This window comes from Geotrypetes seraphini, chromosome 12 (assembly GCF_902459505.1).
Source record: "Geotrypetes seraphini chromosome 12, aGeoSer1.1, whole genome shotgun sequence".
Lineage (NCBI taxonomy): Eukaryota > Metazoa > Chordata > Amphibia > Gymnophiona > Dermophiidae > Geotrypetes > Geotrypetes seraphini.
The window spans coordinates 106,713,379-106,731,931 of record NC_047095.1 but is presented as its reverse complement, the minus strand read 5'-3'; the positions used below and the strand labels follow the sequence as shown (position 1 = coordinate 106,731,931).

Here is an 18,553-nt window from a genome sequence, read left to right as displayed (position 1 = left end):
TCTAATCCTTCCACCACTAAAAACTTATCTTCCATCAGCAGCAGTGGCAGCCTTCACATCACACTTCTCTGGCCAATGTTAGCCCTTTATCTCTGCCAGTCCTATCCATTTCCTGCTTCCATGAAGGCAGGACATGGCAGAGAGAAAGGACTGATGCCAGTAGAGCAGCAAGTTGTGAAGTCTGGGGCTGGGGATGCTGTTTTCAGTAGGGAAAGGCACCAGCCCTGGGATCATCTCCATATGGACTATACCTAGGATGGACTACCCCTTTTGGAACCACACAGATGCCAAGGAGCATCAGGATATGGCTTTGTAGCCTAATGTTCCAAGCAATAACATGGCTTGCAATTTTCACTGCAAGCTGCGTTGTGTTATTTACATACTAATAAGCTATTTTACATAATTTTTGTTTTTTTCATATCATTAGATGTAACCCATGGTGACTTGCATTTCCCTGTATTTAGTCAACACAACTTGCATGTAATGTATTTTATAGCCATAATGCAGTTTGATAACTACTTCCTAAGAGGTATGGAGGGGCATTTTTGATATGATGTCCAAATCTGAGTTTGGACATTTTGAGGGTGCTCACCAGATATATTAGTGAAAGAAGGAAGATGAAAAATGGAAATGTGAAATTAAAAGATGCTATGAACCAACATGTGGAGAGAGATAAGGAAAAAGCAAACATGCTTAACAAATACTTCTGTTCTGTGTTTACGGAAGAAAATCCTGGAGAAGGACCCAGATTGTATGGCAAAGTTGCAATGAAAATGGAGTAGATTCTGCGCCGTTCATGGAGGAAAGTGTTTATGAACAACTTGAAAAACTGAAGGTGGACAAAGCAATGAGACCAGACGGGATCCATCCCAGGATACTGAGGCAGCTCAGAGAGGTTCAGTGGGTTCTATTAAAGACTTGCTCAACAAATCTCTGGAAACAGGAGTGGTTCCTGGGGATTGGAGAAGAGCAGATGTGGTCCCTAATCGCAAAAGTGGCCACATAGATAAAAGCGGGAAACTACAGACTAGTAAGCCTCATTTTGGCTATTGGAAAAAAAATGAAAGTGTTGCTGAAAGAAAGGATAGTGAAAGTCCTAGAATCTAATGGGTTACAGGATCTGAGGCAACATGGCTTTACTAAAGGTAACACCAGGAATAGCAAGTCACTGTCACCAACATGCATGTTTCATGCATTAATACTGCTTCAGGGCATGGTAAAACTGGGTTTAACAATTATGTTTTATGTTTTTTATTGCAGTTTTGCCTTGCCCTGAAGCAGTATTAATGCATGAAACATGCATGTCAGCGTCGGCGGCTTGCTATCCCTGGTGTTAGCTTTTTTTGAACCAGGACTTTAAAAAAAAAAATTCATTTTTCAAAGTATTTATTAAACACGGTGCTAAGTATTAATTAAATATAGAGATAAACTATAAGCTATAAAAATTATAAAAAGTAATAAAGTGGTCCATGAGCCTATGAGGAAGCACCAGTGGCAAACTAGCCCCTTGATGTATTTGGGGTACCGCTTCTGACTGCTCAGGATGTACCACTAGAGAAATTGTTGTGAAGGATCTTTGCAACATATATCTGGATGATTTGCATTAGTTGATGATTTTGGTTTAATTGCAAATCTTTAGAAATTTTCAGCTGGTTTAATCGATTTACTAAAGGTAAATCATGCTAAATGAACCTGATTGAATTTTTTGATTGGGTGACCAGAGAATTGGATCAAGGACATATGCTAGATGTAATTTACTTAGATTTGAAGTTCCTGATCAAACTTGATGGGCTAAAGTTAGGACCCAAAGTGGTGAACTGGATTAGAAACTGGTTGATGGATAGATACCAGAGGGTAGTGGTTAATGGAATTTTCTTGGTGGAAGGAAAGGTGAGTAATGGAGTCCCTCAGGGTTTGGTGCTAGGGCCAATCCTGTTCAATATGTTTGTGAGTGACATTGCTGAAGGATTAGAAGGAAAGGTTTGCCTTTTTGTGGATGATACCAAGATTTGTAGTAGAGTAGACACCGAGGAGGGAGTGTAAAACATGAAAAAGGATCTGCAAAAGTTAGAGGAATGGTATAATATCTGACAACTAAAATTCAGTGCAAAGAAATGCAGAGGAATGCATTTGAGGATTAGTAATCAGAAGGAGTTTTATTTGCTGGAAGGTAGGAGGCTGATATGCACAGATGGCGAGAGGGACCTTGGGGTGATAGTGTCTAAAGTTCTAAAGGCAAAGAAACATTGTTACAATGCAGTAGCTAATGCCAGAAGGATGCTAGGCTGTATAGAAAGAGGCATAACCAGTAGAAGAAAGAAGTTATTGATGCCCCTGTACAGGTCGATGTTGAGGCCCCACTTGGAGTATTGTGTTAAATTTTGGAGACCATATCTGGCAAAGAACTTAAAAAGACTTGAAGCGGTCCAGAGAAAGGTGATGAAAATGGTAGGTTTGCACCAAAAGATAGCATTGGCTTTCCCTCTGATGTCACTTCCTGGATCCACAACCTAGAAGTGATTTCAGAGAGGGACAAGGGTGGCACGAGAAGCAGACTTGAAAAATTGTTCATACTGGTGAAGATTCAGGGGTCCTTTTACTAAGGCTTGCTGGTGCATCTTAGTGCACACTAAAAATTTGTGTGCATTAAATGATAACGCATGTGAATGCATCCATAGGATATAATGGATGCATTAGCAAGCATTAGCACATGTTAGCATTTAGAGTATGCTAAGACACACTAGAATGCCTTAGTAAAAGGACCCTTAAAGAGATATGGGGTGGGAGGAAAGGAGGGTGCAAGCATGGCATCTGGGTGGGAGGAGGTCAGTGATCGCTGGTGGAGTGGGATATCATACCTTTATGCTTCTAGTAGTCATTTGGTCAATTTAGGTACCTTTGTGGCATGTATGCAGTGTTAAAACAGGTCATAAGAACATAAGAATTGCCACTGCTGTGTAAGACCAATGGTCCATCATGCCCAGCAGTCTGCTCACGCGGCAGCCCCTAGGTCAAAGACCAGTGCTCTAAATGAGTTTAGCCTCACCTGTGTACATTCCAGTTTAGCAGGAACTTGTCCAACTTTGTCTTGAATCCCTGGAGAGTGTTCACCCCTATAACAGGCTCCAGAAGAGTGTTCCAGTTTTCTACCACTCTCTGGGTGAAGAAGAACTTCCTTACGTTTGTATAGAATCTATCCCCTTTCAACTTTAGAGAGTGCCCTCAACTTTAGAGAGTGCCTTCTCGTTCTCCCTACTTTGTAGAGGGTGTCTTTATCTGCTAAGTCTATTCCCTTCAGTATTTTGAATCTTTCAATCATGTACCCTCTCAGTCTCCTCTTTTCAAGGGAGAAAAGGCCCAGTTTCTCCAATCTCTCACTGTACAGCAACTCCTCCAGTCCCATAACCATTTTAGTTGCTCTTCTCTGGACCCTTTCGAATAGTACTGTGTCCTTCATGTATGGTGACCAGTGCTGGACGCAGTACTCCAGGTGAGGGCGTACCATGGCCCAGTACAGCAGCATGATAATCTTCTCCGATCTGTTAGTGATCTCCTTCTTTATCATTTCTAGAATTCTGTTCACCATTTTCGCCACCGCCGCATATTGGGCAGAAGGCTTCATCGACTTGTCAATCAGATCTTCCACGTCTCTTTCATGGGAGGTCTCTCCAAGTACTGCCACAAACATCCAAATTGTACCCTGGACCGAAACCAGCGGGCAGGAGAGAGAAGCAGGAGCCCAATCCTGCAGGCAAGCGAATTGATCCGCACCTCCCCTGAACCAGTGGGGAAACTTAAAATCAGTACCGATACCAGCAGACAGGAGCCCAATCCTGCAGGCAAGCGAATTGATCCGCCACTCCCCCAAACCAACGGGGAAACTTAATCATCAGCACTGATACCAACGGGCAGGAGAGAGAAGCAGAAGCCCGATCCTGCAGGCAAGCAAATTGATCTGCCCCCTCCCCTGAACCAGCAGGGAGACTTAAAATCAGCACCAATATCAAATATCTGATTTTCTGCTATTTAACTAATTTAACTGTTAATTTAATTTACCTGTTATTGAATCTGATCTAGGGCTATCTGATTCACTGCTAATTAATTTTCCTAGAAACGGGAAGTAAAAGAAACATCAACTAGCAATTAGGACAAGAAGGAGTCAGTTTAACCTACAAGCATGCATCTCCTACTGATCCTACTAATCTATTTAATATGAAATAATATTAAGGATGTTAAGTCACTCTATGCACAGCTACACTCATCCCATTACCCTGATTTACCCATTAGGTTTATAATTAACCAACAGGAAGACAGACCAAACCATATTAAGGTAATCTCAAGCAACGGAAGACATCAACGTACCCCAAAAAATAAAAGGATAATGGAAATTAAACCTATCAGAACCACTATATCCACCAAACCTATCACATCTACTTCCGTTCCCTGTGCATATCTTAACACCAGATCTGTTAGGAACAAAGCTTTCTTAATTAAAGACTGGATCATCAACAAGCAAATAGCCTATCTTTTCCTAACGGAAACGTGGCTTCTGTCTGAAGCTCACCCAATAATAAATGATCTTTTACCAGATAATTTTAAAATTTACATGTTAAATCGTGAAGGAAGAAGAGGAGGAGGTTTAGCAATTATCGCCAAGGAAGGATTTGTAGTTGAACTATTGGATTCCAAAATGAGCAATCAAATTAGAAATATTAGCCTGTAAAATTAGCAATAAGGAACTAGAAGATTCCCTTTCTTGTATACTATTCAATGTTCCGCCGAAAAGCTGGCCAAAAGCTAGAGAGGACTTCTGCGAATTTGTCCTTAATCAGTTCATCACATAATCTAATCGTAGGAGATGAAATAGACAATCCAGAAGTGAAAGACTTTAAAAACTTTCTTTCTTTACTCAATTACAATCTCCCTTCACCCACTCAAACACAAGAAAAAGGCCATCATCTAGATGTGGTAGCGATGTCCATAAAGGAGATCATAAACCCTCCCATCTCTCTCTCGGACGGCACTTGGTGTTATGATATCTGGTCCGACCATTTCACTTATTATTTCAATCTAATTTGGACTCGGCTAAAATCTAAGACACACCCATGGACAAAAAGAGAACACCTCACAAGGGGCCATATCAACCCAGAAGAATATTGATCACAATATGACCTACAAGTGAAGATAGAAGAAGAAGAAGGACTTCTATGCTCACTGGATAAAAACTAGCACATTCATCTTAGATAAAATTGCCCCATACGAAAAAGCAAAAGATGCTCAAACAAATACAACAAATGGCTTGACGTCGAACTAACAATGAAATAATCATTAAGACAATTAGAAAGAATCTGGAAAAAAATGGGAAAACTGTCAGACAGAAGCAACTGGAGTTCCAACATAAAACTCTACAAACAACAGATAAAAGAAAAACATAAAACTTTTTACTCATCCAAAATTAACTCATCCAATACTAGCTCAAAAGGTGCCAATACAAAAGAACTGTTCAACATAGTTATAAATTTATTTGACACCACACGCCACACTCAACCCATGCATAATACCAAACTACCCTCAGCAAATGATCTAGCACAACATTTTGACTCAAAAATCAAAAACCTAAGAAAAAACTACTCGACAATTGTTGCATATGAACATTAATGAATTGATATACAAAGAAATGAAATACCAGCGGACATGATCTGCAGCTCCTTCCACAATTTAGATTGGAATAACTACATCAAATTATATAACAAATACTCTAAATCATATTGTGTCCTGGATTCATGTCCCTAGAGATTATGAAAGCAGCTCCACTAGACTTTAAATTATCTCTATTGAATTATCTAACCAATAACCTAAACAATGAAAAATTCCTCACCAATAATGGTCATATTATAATAACCCCAATCCTAAAAAATTGTAAAGAATCAGCAACATCAATAACCAACTATAGACCAGTAGCATCTATTCCATTTATGGTAAAAATCATGGTAGGCTGGGGCGCTGCTGAGCCCGCATGAGATAGCAGCTTGATCTTTGAGCTCCCGCGTTTTCCCTCGTCCTTTGGCGAACAGCATTATCAAATTCATATTTAAAATACAGCGGAATGCAAATATACTTATCTGAAGGTACAAAGAGTTGATTTCCTTGCTTACCTGCAATGATGTCAGATAAAAAAGTGGTCAAACGGCATAAGCCTGAACCGCTTTTCCCATCAAAGGTGCCTCTTCCCACTTCTGCTGGCGATAATAGCTACAAGATTTTGGCGGAGCTTCAAGAGCTGAAGGAATTAGCCACCGACACGAAAGCCTGCACCGATGAAATTAATGATAAAATAACCAGTATGTCGGCGGACTTTGCTCAGCTATAGACACGTGTTGGCATGCTGGAAAACTAAATGGATGCGACCACGACTCAGGTGTCTGAGTTACGGAAGCAGACAAATCGTATCACCCTGTTGGAAAGGGAACTTGAAGACAGCAACGATAGATCTCGGCGATGTAACATCCGCATACTGGGTTTGCCAGAGAATGGGAGAGATCATGACTTTATCAAACAACTTGAGGCTTTGATTCCACAACTGCTAGATATCACTTTTCACAGAGAATTCCAAATCGAGCGGGCACATAGAGTGTCTTCTTCCCATGCTGCTGGCGATCGACATCCTAGACCCATCATGCTCAAGCTAGTACAATACCAACATGTTTTAGACATCATGCAGTGTGCGAAGATAAGAGCCCCGATCAAGCACGAGGGTTCCACCAAATTATTTGTCCCAGATTTAAGTAAAACTACGGCCCATTGCCGCAAACAGCTCCTCTCATATAGGCTGTAGCTTAAATCCTTGAATGCAAGGTTTGGTATCCTATACCCGGCACGTATAAGAGTGACTGAATAATATAACCAAAGATTTCATCAATCCGGATGAGCTGGCTACCTTTATTGAACAGCAATCTCCAACTCCAATCAGGTTTGATTGCTTGCTCTGCTGTCTATATGGCAGCTGCATCTTATCTGAAGCTATCTGGTTTATCAGTATATGCTCTGCTAGGTCTGCCTATGTTAAAGTCATAGTGGTGTGCCTCTGCTGTCTTTTTGTCATATTTCTGCTTTGTTCATCTACAGCATTCTGTAATACAATCTAATTTGTTTGCATGTTGTATTATGATTATTGAGGAGGGAGTTTAAGGATCTTCACTGCTGTCCTGCCTTCCTTAGCTGCACTCACACAGTTGATATGTTGTGACCTTATTGTCACTTTTCTTAATTCATGGGGTATATTACTTGTTTCTGAGGAATGTATTTTCTCTGTTCATGATCTGATATGTTCTTTGATCTGTGAGATGTTTTGTTATAATATTTTTCTAATTGCATATTCACTCATATACATGAGAATCCCTTACCATTGTCATGTCTCTTAAAATTATTTCATTGAATACAAAAGGTCTTAATAACAAAATCAAATTAAAGAAAATTTTAGACTATCTGGATAATCAACAGCCTGACGTCATCATGATACAAGAGTCTTATTTAGATAATGCCGCTTCAGCTAAGGTTCACCTGCCATGGGCCTTGCCATCGTATTTTTCTCCTGCCATAGTCCGGAAGGGTGGAGTAATTACTTTAATAAGGAATACTAGCACTGTATCAATTCTATCTTCCTCCACTGACCTCAATGGCCATTGGGTCAAAGTTACAATCTGTCATGCAGGTAAGAGGTATTGTTTGTTTAATCTGTATGGCCCGAATATAGATCACCCAGATTTCTTCCACACCATAACTGAGTTACTGATGGAAGATGCCAAATCAAAACTCATTGTGGCTGGTGACTTTAACATGGTCTTAAACCCTGTCAAAGACAGAAAATCAAATTGTGTATACAAAAAATCTAAATCTTGATAGGCCTTACAGGATCACTCCTTGTTTTATTGTTCACGGCACTTTGGCTTACTATTGTTTTTATAGCTGCTCAATGTTTTAATTTGTTTAAACGGTAACCATAATTTTAATTTCAACTATTCGAGTTTCAGTTGCTGTTTTATTGTTGTTATTTTACTGTGGTTTTATTCTTTTCTGCAGTCTCTCACCTGACCTTTCGCCGCCGCGCAGCAGCGGCGCGCCGAGGACTCCGCCCCCTAATACCCTGGTACATGACATTTAAAGTCACGTCTCTTGCGGCGCATGCCGCAAAGGCGCGCGCCTTCGCCGCGCGCCTTTGTGCGAAGCCTGAGTGCGCTGACACCCCCACTAGCCATAAACGACCTCATAATCAATTCATTAACATTAATCTTTTCCATATAGTGCCTATCTTCCTAGCGATCATTAGCTTTCATATCTCTGAGTCAACCATGAACCTATATAGCCAGGGCTCAAGTGAGCCTTCACATATACCTGTTCACTGGGGTCACCGGCCTCCAAAACTTAAAGCATTCGAACCACGACAGGTACTAATTAAGTCACTTCAACTAAAACAAGGCAATACCTATAACAATAATTACGCCTCTAACGTTATTATGTTGCCCTCATTTCGTTCCAACTCTTTCATACCCAATTCAAATAAACTAAAGTTAGGACTTATAAATTCCAGATCTATTAAAGGTAAATATCACTTAGTAAAGGAAAAGATTATCACAGAAGGTTTACATTTACTTTGTATAATAGAAACTTGGCTAACTGAAGGCGAAGAAGCTTATTTATCCTACTGCTGCCCACCAAATTACACATTTATTTTCAATCATCGTCAGAACCGAAAAGGAGGTGGGTTAGCCATAATTTACTTAAAGGATAGCCTAAATACTATCGAATATTCCACTGGAAACACTGAAATTGAATTCTTACAGGTCCAGCTTAACTCTATTCCTAAATTAGATATACTCTTATTGTACATTCCACCTCCAATAAATCAGAATAGTTTATTTTCTCTTCAAAACCTGATCTTCGATTACAGTTCTACCTCCGAATTTCCTCTAATATTAGGAGACTTCAATTTTCATTTTGACGAACTTTCTAACCCCCTCACAAAAGAGCTTTTAACCTACACAGAAATACTTAACTTCTACCCCCTCATCCATGAACCTACACACAAGGCCGAACATACCTTGGACATGATCTTTATCCCCAAATCAGAGCATCTTTTCTGCAATAACATCTTAAATACTCCTGTCCCCTGGTCAGATCATCACTTAATATCTTTCGAGTTAACGATAAACAACAAAATAAATCCAATTCCAGTACCCAAGAAGATTACTTACCGTGATTATACTAAATTAGAACTCTCCTCAGTCTCTTCTTTCCTTCTTTCAAGGCCTCCCTTATCAGAAAGTGACACCCTTGAACACCAACTTAATTCGTGGAACGATACAATCCAACTCCTTTTAGACAAAGAGATTCCCCTAATTAATAAAACAATATCCAACAAAAAAACTCAAAATCCATGGTATACACCAGAACTTTCACTAATTAAAAGGCAACTACGATCCCTAGAAAGAAAATGGCGGAAAAACAAAAATAACGTAAACTTAAAAGCTTTCATAGAACAATCTCAATACTATAAAAATAAAATCAACGAGTCCAAGAAAACTTTCTACTCAAATAAAATTAAATTAGCCAGAAATTCTTCTATCTTATTCTCTATTTTAAAATCCTTCAATTCAAAACTTCAAAACGAAAATAAATGCTCAAATCTCTCAGCTCAAACTTTGGCAGAGGCTTTCTGCAAAAAAATTACAAACATCCGTAAAAACTTTATCTCTGATACTACCAATAACTCCTCGGAGTTACACACTAATAACCTAATCCCTTGTGCAAAATGTTCTAACTTTAAAGTTCCATCGTTAGATGAAATAAAATCAATTATTCAAAAAATTAATTTAAAAAACACTCCCTCAGAGATCATTCCTCCCTTGATTTTAAAAAAATATTTTTCTTGCTTTGGTCCGCTATTACACTCAATAATTAAAAAAAGTCTTTCATCAGGGGCAGTACCAAAAAGTTGGAAAGCATCAATAATATCTCCTATATTAAAAGACCATAAAATCAGTCATGACGACCCCACTAACTACCGTCCAATTGCTAATATTCCATTCTTAGCAAAAATCACAGAGAAAGTAATATTCACTCAACTATCAGACTTTGCCAATTCTACCAATACATTACATCCCAATCAAACAGGCTTCAGGAAACATCATAATACAGAGTATTCCTTAATTGGGCTCACTACCAATATCATATATAATCTTGATCACCACAACTCGGTAATTTTATTTTCACTTGATCTTTCAGCCGCATTCGACACAATCGACCATACTCTTCTACTCGACAGACTTCATTCAATAGGCGTTAGCGATCTAGCCTTGCAATGGTTTACCTCCTTTCTCTCTAACCGTACTTCTACGGTACGCTTTAACAACACAATTTCAAAACCTTTTTCCCAAAACTATGGTATCCCCCAGGGCTCAACTTTGTCTCCTCTCTTATTTAATATTTTTTTAGCTCCCTTACTTAACCTAAGCCAATCCATAGGTTTTACCACCTATGCTTACGCAGATGACATCCAGTTGACTCATGCATTCAACCCGGAAAATCCAAATGACATAATTCAAATTAATCAAAAATTAGAACAAATTAAAAGTTGGCTAGTACAAAATAAACTTGCACTTAATGTATCCAAGACAAGGGCTCTATTTTTTCCTTCAAAACAAGACCTAAAACTATCAATCCCTTTTTCGATCAACAACACACCAATTGAATTAGCAACTTCACTTAAGATTTTAGGCGTAATCATCGATAGTAAATTTTCTTACCAAGAACATATTAATAACACAGTTAAAAACTGTTTCTACTGCTTGCGTCTAATCCGTTCAATGTCCAAGTACTTAGAGCCAAAATCAGTAAATATTTTAGTCCACTCACTCATAATATCCAAATTAGATTACTGTAATTCCCTATTATTAAACATAACAAACAAGGAACAAAGACGTTTACAAATAATTCAAAACACCGCCATAAAATTAATACATCATGGAAAGAAATACGATCACGTGACTCCATATCTGATGAAATCTCATTGGCTACCCATTAACCAGAGAATAATATATAAAATAGCTTTATTAGTCTTTAAGACAACTACAACAAACGAACCTCAGTTTATTAACCGCTTATTAATTCCCCACTGCTCAAATCGCTCTCTCCGGTCTAATAGTCAGGAGTTACTTATGGTTCCATCATTGAAAATAATAGGAACTAGGCGACACGATATTTTTTCAGTCAAAGCCCCACTTATCTGGAATTCTCTTCCTTTATACATTAGAAATATTAAAGATCTCACTTTATTCAAAACTAATCTAAAAACATTCCTGTTTAAAGTTTCCTTTAACCCTTAAATAGGAATCATCTTTCATCAAATAAAAATATCATAAGCTTCGAAAACTTTCTACCTTCAGGTACCCCAACCTCAATGTCCCATCCTACCCCATCTAATTCTCTTCGCCTATATATGAGGACACAACAATATTGTAACTTTTTATCCCTCATGTTTTTCCCACCCATCCCAGTAGTGTCTGTTTTGTTAAGTGGTCACGAATATGTTTTTTAATTCACAAAAATGATCTTAACTGTTTTTACCCCTATATTTATTGTAATGTTATTCGCTTAGAATTTTTAAGCGAACCATTAAATTTAAATAAACTTGAAAACTTGAAACTTAATGGCAAGTTACTTGATATCTGGAGACACACTCATAATGAAGAGAAGGCATTTACTTTCTACTCTCCTCCACATTCATCATATTCTCGTATCGACTTTTTTCTTAGCAGTGATTCCCTGTGTACCTCCGATATGGAAACGGACATCTTGCCGATAGCTGTTTCGGATCATGCAGCTATCACTCTATGGATCAAAAGCAAGGCTCCTACCATGATACCAAGACAATGGCGTTTTAACAATGCTTTATTACAAGATAAATTCTTTTGTGATTTCCTTAGATCTCAGATTCAAGAGTATTTTCTATTTAATTCGCCTGAACAAACATCTTGGACATGTTGCTGGGACGCATTTAAGGCATTTATTAGAGGAATCATCATCATTTATACAGCTAATAAACATAAGAAATTGAAAGAAGATCAACAGCGCATAGAGGAAGAAATCAGATGGATTGAGACTCAACATCAACAAACACCTTCTGATATAAACTTATTACTCCACCTGAATAGAGCCCGCTTTCACTACAATTCTATTTTGAGCAACAAAGCTTCACATGCAATATTCCAACAATCTGCATCCTACTTTGCGGAGAATAATAAATGTGGTCATATCCTGGCCAACTTCCATAAGAGACGTGAGGAAAAAATCTCACATTACTTCCATCAAATTAGATACTGATGAAGAACTCACAGAGACATCTGCCATTTCCCAAGCATTTATGGAATTCTACAGAAAACTATACACTTCTAAACTTTGCTCTCCGCATCTGATACCAGCTTTTCTAGATGATATCCCACATCCTCGCTTGGAGGAGGAAGATAATGCCATCTTGGATGAACCGATCACACCTGCTGAGATATCCTTGGTTATACATTCTATGGCTCTTAAAAAATCACCGGGACCAGACGGGCTGACGGTGGAGTTTTACAAGGAGTTCGAAGATGTCCTAATTCCATTTTACTTGCCATTTCTTGAATATCTCATTGAATCTGGGGAAGTATCTGGCTCTTTCACTGAAGCTACTATTATTGTTCTACCAAAACCAGGTAAAGATACACGCTATATTGCTAACTACAGACTGTTATCTTTAATAAATGTGGATGCAAAAATTTTGCTAAACTATTATCCAACCGGTTGCAGTCTGTCATTACCAAGCTTATCTCCCCGGATCAATGTGGCTTTATAAACGGTCGCTTTTCCAGTGACAACACCCGAACGTTTTCCCATGTCATTGCACAGGCGCATAGACTTGATCAGGAATTGCTAGCGGTTGGGCTTGATGCTGAGAAAGCCTTCGACCGAATAGAATGGCCCTTTCTATTCTATGCATTGCAATGGTATGGTTTTTCGGATGCTTTCATCACTAAAATTAAGGTTCTCTATTCTATGCCTACTACCAGAACATTTATAAATGGCACGCTATCTTCATTTTTTCGGCCTACTAGGGGAACTAGGTAGGGTTGCCCATTATTGCCTTTACTTTTTAATCTTGCGCTGGAACCCCTAATCCTACAAATTAGATCTGATTCTAATATCTCTGGCTTTAGCCTCAACAACCAAGAAATTAAACTGTCGACGTATGCTGATGACATTTTGATGTACATCACACCAGCATCATTCCCTTACCTCCTTTCTGTCATTGATTCTTATGTGGAGGTGTCTGGGTACAAATTGAATACGTGTAAAATGGAGGTGAAGCCTCTTAACTGTCCTGCGGCTGAAACAGAAATAACTACACACGGAGTGAAATGGTAACTACCTCCATGAAATATCTGGGGGTTCTATTTGGACCTACCATTGAAGATACTATTCATCTTAATGTAGAACATCTGCTAAACATCATAAAGACTTCGATCTCTAAATGGTCCCCTTTATCTTTAACGTGGTGGGGAAGACTTGAAACTATTAAGTTGATGCTAACCCCCAAGATAAATTACATATTATCCATGTTAACCTTTCACTTGCCTCCTTCCTTCTACAAACAAGTTGATTCTCTGCTCACAAAATTCTTATGGAAAAACAAGCAAGCCCATATCGCACTGACCAAATTGAAGGCACCTCGTAGTTCGGGAGGAGTGAATTTCCCTTGTTTTCTGCAATATCATCATGCCTTCCTCCTGAGACAATGTCTGCAGGATACTATGATGGTGAAAATCATGACATCCCTGCCTGGCTCTTTCTTGAGCGTGAATTATATGGGAAACAGTGATTTCAGTTCCTGGCTGGTATTACACTCTCTAAATCAGAAAGGATGGATAAAATACTCCTAGCTTATAAATCAGCTGTTGACGCCATAGACTTCTCGACTGGTTGGGCTGACTCCTCCTTGATCCCTCTTTGGAATAATGACAGGCTCAAAATTTCAGATGCTCGAGTGACATGGCGTGAATGGCAAAACAGTGGTATTTGGCTGGTGCGGGATCTCCTACACAAAGAGGATTGGATCTCCTTTTTTGATTTATTGGATACTTGGGGCTTGACTAGTTCCCAATATTTTAGATGGCTTCAACTATCTCATTGTGTAACCCACACATTGCCTAATGTCCTCAGTAGGTCTGCTGAACCTGGTTTACATTTACTGCTACGTTCCTTGCCTATAGAGAACACCAAAGATTCTATGTGGTACAAAATGATGCAGAAGGCTACATTTACTGAGCCACTGGAATTAGAAGTGAAATGGAACAATGACCTCAATCTCCCTTCAGATGCTATAGACTGGACAAGTCTGTGGATGACTTTTTTCCAATCCATTCGTTCTGCCTCACTACTGCAATCCATTTTCTTTGTTCTTCATAGAGCAGTGTGGACTCCTGTTCTGTCCAACAAAATAGATCCTAATATGTCCTCTCTTTGTTGATCATGCAATCAGGCAATGGGTACATTGGAACACCTGCTTTTCTCTTGCCCACTTGTGCAGTAATTTTGGAGCAAATTATGGTCAACTATTTGTGATATATTGAGGTTCACTGATATTTTGTCATTCCCTATTATTATTGTAATGGCACAAGCTCTCTCGGATCCTGTACATAAAGATGTGTCTCATTTACTTACGATAATGATATCTTTAGCGCTTCAATCTATGCTATATTGCTGGAAGGATCTCTCTAGAGCTGACTTTCACATGTGGTGGAATGCCCTGTGCCTTACATGCAAATATGAACGTGTATTTGCAGAAAGATCAAACACATTGTCTAGATTTTTTACTATCTGGAAGCCTCTCATTAATTACTGTGATGAATAACCTTTCGTATTTCTGTAGCTTTATTGACCTGTTTTACTGGCTATTTGCATATTGCCTATCTTTGACATGACTTCTAGCTATGAATATGGAAGTGATTTCCACTGTTACAAGTATGTGTTCATTATTATATTACTCTCTTCTATAGCACTGCATGTCAGTATTTTGATGTGATGTACACCCTGAATTTTGCTTACTTTCTCGTTATTCATTTCTGTAACCCTCAAAAACTCAATAAAAATGTTTGAACTAAAAAAAAAAAAAATCATGGTAGGATTGGTACACACCCAACTAATGGAATATTTCAACCAATTCTCTTTTCTGCATGAAACTCAATCTGGTTTTAGGCCTCTGTTTAGCACTGAGACAGTAATTGCGGCCATTCTGGACAACTTGCGTTACTTGTTCAGTAAGGGCCTCAACGCCCTAATCATGAAATTTGACATGAACTCTGCCTTCGACTTAGTGGACCATGGAAAACTGTTACAATGCCTAGACGCAATTGGAATCAGAGGAGAGGTACTGAACTGGTTTCAAGTCTTCCTTATATCACATACCTACCAAGTCCGTTTTAATCACAATCTCTCTAACACATGGAGCAATCCATCTGGCGTGCCACAGGGATCATCACTATCCCCTTTGCTCTTCAATGGTTACATGTCCTCATTGGATGCACAACTGTCCCAGCTGGGGATAAAACTATTTAGCTACGCTGATGACTTCACGATAATTATCCCATTCACCAACTCTGTCTCAGAAGTAGCCCCCAAAGCAACAGAGGTTCTAAACCGGATGGAGCAATGGATGACGGAATTCAGACTAAAACTAAACTCAGAGAAAACAAAATTTTTCATAGCATCGCCACACCCACATGACACTAAGCATCAATGTGCATAAATAACCTTAATTATCCCATTCAACCCACTATGAAGATATTGGGAGTAACACTGGACCAGAGCCTGACCATGAAAGACCAGGTAGACTCCTTTGATTAGAAAATGACGGAATTCAGACTAAAACTAAACTCAGAGAAAACAAAATTTTTCATAGCATCGCCACACCCACATGACACTAAGCATCAATGTGCATAAATAACCTTAATTATCCCATTCAACCCACTATGAAGATATTGGGAGTAACACTGGACCAGAGCCTGACCATGAAAGACCAGGTAGACTCCTTTGATTAGAAAAGTCTTTCTCACCCTCTGGAAGCTTTGGTCCATCAGAGCTTACTTTGATGTCTCATCATTTTGAATTCTGGTACAATCCCTTATACTGAGTCAACTCGATTATTGTAACATCACCTACTTGGCACTCCCCCAGAAGAATATGCGGCGATTGCAATTAGTACAAAATGCAGTGGTTAGACTTCTTTGTGGACTGAAGAAGTTTGATCACGTAACACCTTCCTACTGACTTCTATATTGGTTGCCGAAGGAAGCACGTGTGAAATTCAAGTTTGGTTGTTTTTGCTTCAAGGTACTTTATGGCTTAGCCCCTAAATATATAACAGACCTTTTCTCTTTCACAGCCAACAGACACAAGCGAAGCTCTTACCCAAACTTTGTTTCCCCACCAGTTAGAGGTTGTAAATTTAAAAGTCATCACCAATATCTTTTCTCACATCAAGCAGCACTATGGGGTAAAGACCTAGAACAATTACTTGTGCCTACTACCTATAGGGAATTCAGGAAACACCTAAAAACACATCTGTTCCTGAAATACTTAGGAAACCGACCTATACAATCTTAGTCCTCAACAAACGATCTCTAGAACTATCAATCACTAAGTCTGTACTTTGTTTATTCTATTCAATCTGTAACATTTCTAATCATTGTAAACCGTATAGAACTTCACGGCTATGGTGGTATATAAATTGTTATTATTATTATTAAAATGTTTGATTATTGTAGAAAAATATCAAAATCATAAGCCCACCCTTACCTCACCCAAACTATGCCTCCAACACTTCCCTTCAAGTTTGGACACACTGCAGATAACCACCATCAAAATATATCTAGAAAATAGTTTCAAAAATAGCAAATAACTTTATATAATTTAGGTGTTCTAGAAATAAATGACCAGTTGATGAAAAATAGTTACATTAGAAAGATAGAAAAATCCTTCTGCAAACAAACATCCTAGGGGGTAGTTTGTGATATCTGAAGAAAAGGTTTGACTTGGTCTATAAGTGGTCAGAAAAGAAATGTTGCATTTTTAAACTCAAAGGTCACTATCATTTGAAGATGTTTTTCCCTCAATCCTTAGACACCTCCACAATCCAGATGCAGTCAGAGTTGTTCTCCTGGACACAGGAAATTGCCCATTGAAGGAAAGCCCGTCTGCTGCTATGACTGTATTCCCTGTCCAGATGGAGAAATTTCCAATCAGACTGGTGAGTGATTGGTAACACATGAGATGCTCATGCTGGCAGGTTATTCAGAGTGGTGCCTGCTCTTTAAAATTTATAAAAACATGATAAAATTTATACTGAAAAAAGACCAGTAGACCATTCAACCCAGTATATTGTCTCCAATGGTTGCCCAAGAACTTCTTAGCAGCTTAGTGGGCTGATGCTCCTGGCCAAGAAAATAATAAAATGCACCTCACCAGCCTCTAAACTTAGGTGCAGAGACATCTAATCTGGTAGAGTAAATAATAGCGGAGGAAAAAAAAACTCTCAGATAATAGACACACCCTATAGTAAGTGGCATGTAAGAAATGGAGACCATAAAAAAATCTCAGGTCAGGATAAAACTCCACATTATATCACTCATAATTCACCTTCAAGGCCAGATAATATCTGTACATGCAAGCAGGAAATACCAGTTCATCACATCAAAAAGGAAAAACATTGAATTTACTTATCTTTTTATAAATGCTGTTCATCAGCCCCAGTTGACTGAAAAAAAAATCAAAGTTCTAAAGAAACCTAGCACTACTTGATAAGTAATGCTCCACTTTAAATCTGCCACAAGATGACCTTTGTCCAGCCAATTAAGAACATAAGAACATAAGAAGTTGCCTCCACTGGGTCAGACCGAGGTCCATCTCGCCCAGCGGTCCGCTCCCGCGGCGGCCCATCAGGTCCGTGACCTGTGAAGTGGTTTCTGCCTATTTCTATAAACTACCTCTAGTTATATCTGTACCCCTCTATCTCCTTATCCTCCAGGAACCTATCCAAACCCTCCTTGAACCCCTGTACAGAGTTCTGGCCTATCACATTCTCTGGAAGCGCGTTCCATGTGTCCACCACCCTCTGGGTAAAAAAGAACTTCCTAGCATTTGTTTTAAACCTGTCCCCTTTCAGTTTCTCTGAGTGACCCCTAGTGCTTGTGGCTCCCCACAGTTTGAAAAATCTGTCCTTATTCACTTTCTCTATGCCCTTAAGGATTTTGAAGGTTTCTATCATGTCCCCTCTAAGTCTCCTCTTCTCCAGGGAGAACAGCCCCAGCATTTTTAACCTGTCAGCGTATGAAAAATTTTCCATACCATTTATTAGTTTAGTCGCCCTCCTCTGCACTCCCTCGAGTATCGCCATGTCCTTCTTGAGGTACGGTGACCAGTATTGAACACAGTACTCCAGGTGCGGGCGCACCATTGCGCGATACAG

The 18,553-nt window shown here is 39.0% G+C and overlaps 1 protein-coding gene across 1 annotated transcript in view; it reads left to right on the top strand.

Annotated features, from left to right (window-relative positions):
* The window catches only part of LOC117346249 (vomeronasal type-2 receptor 26-like), a 64,380-nt gene that overhangs the window by 33,503 nt on the left and 12,324 nt on the right, over positions 1-18,553 (top strand). Inside the window, exons 6-7 of the mRNA XM_033915650.1 lie at positions 15,087-15,094; positions 17,226-17,335. Of these exons, the coding sequence (XP_033771541.1) occupies positions 15,087-15,094; positions 17,226-17,335 (118 nt within the window). The remainder of the gene's footprint in view (positions 1-15,086; positions 15,095-17,225; positions 17,336-18,553) is intronic.